Source organism: Amblyomma americanum, chromosome 10 (genome assembly GCF_052857255.1).
Source record: "Amblyomma americanum isolate KBUSLIRL-KWMA chromosome 10, ASM5285725v1, whole genome shotgun sequence".
NCBI lineage: Eukaryota > Metazoa > Arthropoda > Arachnida > Ixodida > Ixodidae > Amblyomma > Amblyomma americanum.
Window position 1 is genome coordinate 22,182,243 of NC_135506.1, and position 8,593 is coordinate 22,190,835.

Sequence of the window (8,593 nt, forward strand, 5' to 3'; positions counted from 1 at the left end):
CAGGAATGACTGATGCATTACCAACATTGATTGTCTCTAATAACAGTGACATGGCAGCTCAGAAAACATAAAAGCACCCTAAGGAAGTGAAGAACTTTCACCAGTTTCATAAAACAAAATTGCTTTCAATGTCTCTCCCCTTCTTTCTGGAAGATCATTATCAGCCAAATTACATTCAATGCAGGACAAAGCTGTTCAAAATAATCTCCAAATAATCCTGTCTTTCACCACCCAGGACCACCCTATTCCAGGACATTTCCCCTATCTCGTCTCCATGTCTACTCTCTGCCACTCCTGGTTACGTTTCCTTTCCTTTCGAATCCATTCTGTTACCCTAAAAGAACAATGTTCAACTGTTAACGCTGTCCACTGCATGGTCTGACATCAATAGGAAGACTGGTCTGATCTCCCAGCCTGTATGCAGTGCTGAAGGAAGCCAAAAGCCAATGACACCAAAAAAAAGCATAGAGTAGAGCGCCACACGTGACTGCGGAGGTTATGGTTTCGGATCCCACTGGCGGCATGTGGTTGTCTTCTCCTTTTCTTTCTACTAATCAATTATCATTCAGGTAAGCAATGATTACACTGCTAATTTCCAATTCACCAACACACCAAATAAAAAAATTAATTCCCACGTGCTTTCCTTGGTTTTGAGTGGCTGTTGGCTTCCGTCATATATGACATAACGAGCCCCTCATTTCCGTGCCCTTATCTGTTATATGCAGTGCTGCAGTGATTGTTGCTCGTACTATGCTTGACTAGAACGTGATCCCCAAATGCATAACTGGCTGTGTACAACTGCACCCAATGTAAGGATTCTTCAGGCCAACAACAACGCTTACCGACTATCTTGGTGTGATTCTTTTTCTGCTGCAGGTGCTGTGGGGAGGCTGGTGTGTCATCAGCCCCGAGTACCGGTTTTACTTTGCGGGCGACACAGGCTACTGTGACGTTTTCAAGCAGATTGGCCAGGCGTACGGGCCTTTCGATGTGGCTGCCATTCCCATCGGAGCGTATGAGCCCAGGTGAGATGTACATGCCAAGAATTGCATAATTATCACCATTGTTTTTTTTTTTTTTACTTCACCTGCTGCCTCCCCTTGGCAAAGCTCTTTCAGTGACATTATCTTTTGTGTGAACTGCTACAATTATACTCCGCGACAACTTTTTCTGGCAATGGAACAGAATCCATGCTGAAACTCGCACTCTCTTCCTGCGCAATGAAATGCATTCCCGCCCCTGTCCTTGTGTCACACCTCTACATATGTGCTGTTCACAATAAACCACTAGAAGCCAGGTCAAAATGCCAGCTGAATGCGCCATGTCAAAAACTTATGACAGAACGCACCATTTCTTATTTTGGCTATGAAACAGGTGTCTCAACACTTTACAGCACATAGATTAATACATTGCAGTAGCAATCATCATGTAATTTCTCATCAGCAACATACCATAATCTCACTGACTGACTGCAAAAATGCAACTGGTGGACCCATTTGGCAAGGTGTTGCAACTTTCAGGTGTACGTCTAAAGTGCTGCAAGCAGTGCAGTGCTAAAATGAAACAACTATCAACTTCGATTACGTCTCTCGTCTAAAGTATGTTCTGGCAATGTACGAAGTCAAAGAAAGTCCTTTTTCTTTCCAGTGCTTTCCAGAACCGACAATGCAATACCAACTAGATCAACAGAAGGCGATTCTCCTCCAGAGAACTGGTGCATTCTAAATTTGGAGTACCGAACATTCAAAAACTAAGAACACTAAACCCGCCTCAATCACCACTGATTTATGTTTGTGCAGAAAAACAGCAGCACTACGCCAGTTCGCTATCGTTCAGAAAAAGTACAGGATGATAAGCAATGAGCTCTATGCATGCTTTTATGAAGGCACTCTTTGATGGCTTAATAGAAAACTGCTTGCATTGTATGCGGGAGGTACTGGGCTCAAATCCTGTTACAGCCTGTTACATATTCAAACCCTCCCGTTCAGCTCACCCGGGGGAGGCAGCATCTGAAAAAGATGCCACGTGTTCCCTCAGACCGCACTGTCTTTCAGCGCTTGCAATGGCTGCACGGTCCTTAACTCACTGTAGCAAGAGGAACATGCAACACAACATAATGAAGCACAGAGAATGCCCATGTTTTCCAGAATTCCACGCCTTCATCAGTTTGCGGGAATACAGTGGCCGCAGCTGGCACAGGACAGGGTTAGTTGGAGAGACATGGGAGAGGCCTTTGCCCTGCAGTGAGCTTAGTCAGGCTGATGATGTTGGGCTCCATAATAAATCATAAGAGCCATTATTGCCTCAAGGTTCAGAATCACCAATATGCAGTGTGAAACAGAACAGTTTGTGGTAAACTGCTATATACCCACTCCACGTCTTTGCAGCCTAACACCCACATATCTCAGCATGGTCCACCCTATGTCACCTTCACATGCGTAGTGCTGATTTCCTCTAGTGTCCGACAAACATATGACTTTGGCTCAAGTTCGAAACATTTGGAACGTTGTGCAGTGGCTGCATTTGCAAAGCAGAGAAAATTATGCTAAAAATTTTCAGAAACGATGGAACAAAATTCAGCAGTGTGCTCGAAAGAAAGCAGCACTACAGTCAGTACAGCAGCTGCTTGTGAGGTCACATGCCCTGTGCCATGTTGCAGGTGGTTCATGAAGTACCAGCACGTGAACCCAGAGGAAGCAGTTCTTATCCACAAGGATGTGCGCAGCCGTGCCACGCTGGCAGTGCATTGGGGAACCTTTACGCTTGCCAATGAGGTAAGACAATTTTTCAGATTACTGCCTCGTACGATGAGCATGATATCTGCAAGGCTCGTTACAACAGACACTCCAATGGCACATTGTAAGGCGCTGTGCTCACTATAAGGTTTAATTCATCACACTTGATTTCAGCACGTGCTGCAATGCCACAACTAAACAAAATACATGAGGTTCGGTGTTGTATAAATTGTTGTGGAACTTTTTTTTTTTTTTGTGGTAGTCTTTACGAGCACATCTGTGGAGGGTGAACAACATTTATTGGACGTCCCGGTAGCCGCGGCTGGTGAGCCGGCGGAGCAGGTTGTTGACGTGGCTGGCTGGCCGGGCTGGTTGAATGAGAGCATTCTCTGATGCGCGAGGCAGATCTTCTTCATCAGCGCCGCTACACATCCTTACAACCACATTCTTCCAAGTGTTTGAAGCATTAGTTAGAGGACCATAGACACCTAATTTCAGTTTATGTTTTCTTTTTTCAAATGATCTGTGGACATTAGAATATGTGGTTCAACACATGGTATTCACCAACAACCACAAAATAATCCATAATTGAAATTGTTTTCGATGCTGTTCTGGTTTCAGTTTCATCAACCGAACGATGGCTGTGACGTGTAGGGAGTGTTTAGGTCACATGACACACGAAAAGAACTGCAAAGTTATTGCTGATGCATAGTTTTAATTCACTACAACGGTTAAACCAACCTGCTTCAAGAGCTGGAGTGACAAAAAAACGACATGTCAGCAGTTATATTGCAGTTTTTTTCGTGCCTCAAGTGTTTCAAGAATACGATGATGATGATGATGATTAATTTTTCTGGTGCTGGGGTAGCTTTGGCCAAAGACCTTCATGGCACAAGGTATTTTTTTCTACTCAAGATGCGATCAAAAGACCCGTTTTAAATGCATTTTACCCCAGTTAATCCGAGCACCAGGCCAGGGCAAAGCTTGTACCCATTGTATCACCGGTGGGTACCTGGCGGCACTGGGAATCAAACCCCACACCTCCCACATACGAGGCAAATGCTCGAGCAACTAGGGCACTGCTGCAGTACGTTTTAAGACGAACACAATAAAATTTACTTTCTTGTTAATCTTAAGCGTTATTACACTAGCTTATTGAGATGTCTATCAAAAATCTGTTCTCAAGTAGCAAGACACCACAAGGGTGGATAGCTGTCACCTACTTCAGTCCATTTTCAGCACAATAAATGTGCATTCAGACTATGTAACCTGTTGCCATATGGCATATTAGGAAATATGAACTACCACAAGCGACGGCAGTAAACAAATTTAAGCACTTTTTTCCCCCCTAATAGAGGAAACTTTAATTGGGGAGTCGTGTTCAGCATAAAGGTATGTTCAGGTTGAATGTGTTCTTTTTCTGATGTAATACAATCAAAAGATAAGGGGCACTTAGAGCCACAGGGACTTAATTTTGGATCAATGCAATACTGTGATTCACATCAGCCTGCCAACCAATGAGTGCGCTATCAGGATGTGCTGCAAGGATAGGTAACTCAGAGAACAGTATCCTGTATGGTCATGTGGTTCAAATGGACGTGACCTATGTGCACCCTGATGCGACACACTTGTGGTGGTAGGGGGGTACACTATAGCTATCTACATTGCTCCTTCATTCCAGGGGAGAGCCACAGGTTTGGGAGTTGAAAACTAATTACTTTTCTTTTTATTTCTCCTTCTCCCTTTCGTGCTTTTCCAGTACTACCTCGACCCTCCCGTGAAACTGCGCGAAAGTCTCGATCGCCACGGCATATCGCCCCGCGAGTTCTTCACGTTGAAGCACGGCGAGTCGCGGCTGCTGCACGCAACGACTTCGAACCGAACGTCCCGTGTGTTACCCTGACGACCGTGCTAGGGCGTGTCTGATTTCGATGTTTTTGGTTGTTTCCTCAACCTTCTGGCCGTGGCTTGATCCTCGGCTGTGTGTCGCAGCAAGGCTGACATCAACGGTGGCCCGCGACATCAACGCAGAAGGGATGCACTGCTGCTGTCATCAACAGCGCAAGTGGTGACGGCACTCACCTCCAAATGCAAGCAATCGGCATCGACTACATGAGTGGTCTTGTTTGTCTGTCTTGATTTTCGTCGGGTGCAAGCAACAACTGCACTGAAAGATCAGAGACTGGAAATATCGCAAGCCAGCAGCAGCCATGTTATTGGCTGCTTGTTTGTTTGTTTTTATTTTTGTGTGTGTGTGTTCCTGTGTGAGTGTGTGCAAACAGTTGTCCTTGAAGCGGCTTCGAAGCATTGTCCTCGAGGAACGGTTTGGCTATTGTATGGCATGCATGTGGGTACACAGAGCCTGGTTTCACGAAGGCACTACACTTCAGCAGGGTGATTATTCCGTGCCCCTCGGGACATCCGACACTCGAAACTACGATTGGGCAAGGGGCTCTTTATTGTTGAGAGAAGAGTTGTTGTTGCTGTTGTTATTGTTGTTGTGACTGTTTATTCTTGTTAACTGCAGACGTTGCTGGGCGAAAGGGGTTGTAAGAAATCTTTTTTTGGGTCACAGCGGCCTCTCTGCAGTTTTGAGAATTTTTTTCTTTTTTTGATTCCCTTGCAGCCATGTTTCACGGCTGACAAGCGAAGTATTCCCCCTTAATGCACATAGGAGTGAAACTATTTAATGTGGATTTCCTACGGTCGTGTTTTCCGTGCCTTAACTTAGTGTGGTATTTATAAGTACCTGTTCCAGATCGTCTGTGCAATCATTTATGCACTCCCTTAAATGTCACTGCTTAGAAATTGAAGCTCTCCTTACTTTTATAGTGCAAAGCTAACCATTTGTTACACCAGGTACTTTTGTCCACTTCATCGAAACTAGTCAGCATTGTCCAGCTTTTGACAAATACTTTAAGCATTTTCTTTTGTGCCCAGCTCGATTCCAAAAGTGGCCTGCCCATTAACATAAGCTTGTGTGAAACACTGCTTTTTTTTTTGAGCAATCACAAATTGTTTGGTACCCGGTGAAGTGAGCCAGCCAGGCAGGCCACTAGCAAATATGCTTCGGAGAAGTGCCGGTGATAGTTAAATGTGTACTTCAAAGGTTATGCTCCCTTCAGGTTGTGTTTTCTAATTAACTTCCTCTTGCTGACTCCTTTCTCTAACTGAAACTTTCCCATGTTTGCAAGAGTTTCCACATCCCTCACTCATCATCTCAGCAGAAAAAAAAAGAAAGAAAACGAAGAGACTTCTTTATTTACAAAAACGAAAAAACCAGCACTTCATTTCCAGAGAAGTTTACAACACCTTTAGCTTCAAAAGAACCTTATACTGTCCACTAGCACTATTGCTGCAAAAGTATTTAGCAAATTCGCAAATTTCGTCCTAATTTTAAAATGATTTGTGGCCCCCGTTTTCCTTTTGTGCTGCTCGAAATAATACTACACCACTTGTACATGGAAAAGAAACCAACTACTGCTTTCACACACCCCGTATTAAACCAGGCAGTAAGAAAGGTGCTCAGATTCAGAAGATAAGTGGTTGGAAACACATCTTCTTCAACCATTGTTTTGCTATTGGCAAAGGCCTAAATGCGCCGATCTCCAGGCAGTAGTGACAACACGTAATGTAACAGAAAGTACCAGCTAACATTTGTGCGATTCCAGTCTTCACAAGCTTTCTTCCTGCACATTACGACATTAATCATGGCACTTGAAGCAAGCAAAAGTTTTGTGTCAAAGTGTTATAAAATCCTGTTCTAAGCAACATGTACTTCAATGAACTATTTTACTCTACTGAACATTTTTTTTGAACACCTGCAATATTTCAGCACCCGTAATAAACATTAAGCATTTCTTGCAGGGTTCACGCGTCCTTCATTTGTCATTTGATAATTTCAGCAATGCCATGTTCAGCAAGTACCAGCGACTCCTCTTATGAATGTGCACTTGCTACATGTTTCTGTGCATGTGTGAATCAGCTAGTGTCAGTAATGCAAAATAAAAGCTGGCAACAGATTTGAAACTGTAAGATTAAAACAAGGCTGACAGTTCCCGCCTGCTAACTGCACATGTCACTGCTCTGGAATTAATCACCTGTGTGTTGTTCCTCTGAAAGAACTAGCCATTTTTGTTCTCTTTTTATAATGCAAGATTGAGCGCAATACCCTGATGGCCAAGGTTTGTCTTTTCTGCATGTATTTTTCCTGGTCATGCAATGCATCCCATGTGTATGCATCCTTCTACAATGTTTTAAACTGAACGTACTGAGTTCTGCCATAATCGAGGTTCCTTTTTTTTTTTTGTGCTGCATCCCATACCTTGTTAACCTTGGAGGATGCTATGGAGGTAATCCAAGCGGAGCTGGTTTGAACCAAAACAGTGGCCCCCTCAGAATTTGTACGCCAATAGGAATGTTCATGTGCTTGTACTCTGCTTCGATGGGCGCTTACAAGATGACGCTTATCACTTGCTCCAATAAGCACTAATCTTTCCCGTTTTGCTACACATGCGAGCCTAAAGCACCGATGCAGTGCTGAGATATAGGAAAAAATAAGAAATGCAAAAAAGGTACCAGGTATCGGCTGATTGCATTTTTTTCGTGTTTTTTTCCTAATGAAATCAAACAATGTATACTAAATCCAATGTCAGAGTTCACTTTCTTCGTCTTCAGATTTCGCTATTGCGTGTCGGCCTTTTCTTTTCACGTAAGTTCAAATGTTTACATTGAAAAACAAAACCTGTCATGCGTAAAATGCAAAAGGTCTGCTATTATTTAAGGTTTTGCCTTTTGGTTATTGATTTCTTTTCAGTTTAAGTGAATAGTGCACCACAATGTGTCTGCTTTCGACCCTGTATAGATTTCACTGTGTTTTGTTATAATACAATTATCAAGTGTGAGTGAAGAAGAAGCAATCTTTGTGTCCAACCTCATTCCCTTGTCAGTCTTTTTTTTTTTTTTTCTAGAAAGGCTTTCAGCAGCGTCTGTTGGTGCACAATTACTTTTAGTAAGAACCAGCAGGAGAAGCAGCGACACAAAAGATGAAAGGTCGCACAATAATCTTACCAAAATTATCACGCAGCAGCATTTGATGAGTATGACAGTGCAGCATTCTCATGAAAGTAAGATAAAAACTTAACAAAGGGTATTACACAAGCAATGCTTACATGCACAGAATATTCAACTTTCCCATTTAGAAGTTTTAATATCTGCGGCTTTGCCTTGAATTCTGTATTCACGCCAACAACCCCATTGTGTAGTATATGTAATAAGTCACTCGCACACAAAGTGTAGCACTACTATAGCACCACCTTTCCTAGCTCTCAGGCTCTGTTGTGGTTATTGCCATCACCAAGTGTTTTACTACTTCCTAACAAGCAACATCAAATCGTTCATTTTTTGCAGTAGTTGTGGAAAAACAATAAAGCTGCCCTACTGTCACCTGGGTTGCTCAAACACTTTTCTCAGTCAGTCAAAACAGGTCCTTTGCATGGAATACAAACCCTTGCAAGCCAACTGGCTGAAAACACTCGTGAAATTTTGATACTGTACTTATCAGTTCGGGTGTGTGAGCTACCCTTGCAAGGCAGTTTTTGTTCACATATTGGCATGTTTAATTATACACCCGCACCAGAGCTGGTTAAATTTCCTGTCAGAATAGTTGTAGCTACCCTTATTATGAAGCAGGAGCATAGGTGCTTAGGATGACTTCTTCCCGCTCAGTACTTGTGATGTGCGCCTGCTGTACATGTTTCTGTCCGCTCTGCAGGCAGGTGTGCGCATCTTGAAGTCACCACCTTCTTGCAGTTTACTTAAGGGCTGCTGTTATGCAATAAACTGTCGCAAAGAGTGTG

The 8,593-nt window shown here is 43.2% G+C and overlaps 1 protein-coding gene across 5 annotated transcripts in view; it reads left to right on the forward strand.

Annotated features, from left to right (window-relative positions):
- The window catches only part of LOC144107589 (N-acyl-phosphatidylethanolamine-hydrolyzing phospholipase D-like), a 51,781-nt gene extending 43,188 nt beyond the window's left edge, over positions 1–8,593 (forward strand). For all 5 annotated transcript variants that reach the window (XM_077640676.1, XM_077640674.1, XM_077640678.1 and 2 more), the window contains exons 6-8: positions 877–1,025; positions 2,660–2,774; positions 4,495–8,593. In XM_077640676.1, the coding sequence (XP_077496802.1) occupies positions 877–1,025; positions 2,660–2,774; positions 4,495–4,638 (408 nt within the window). In that variant the 3' untranslated portion in view covers positions 4,639–8,593. The remainder of the gene's footprint in view (positions 1–876; positions 1,026–2,659; positions 2,775–4,494) is intronic.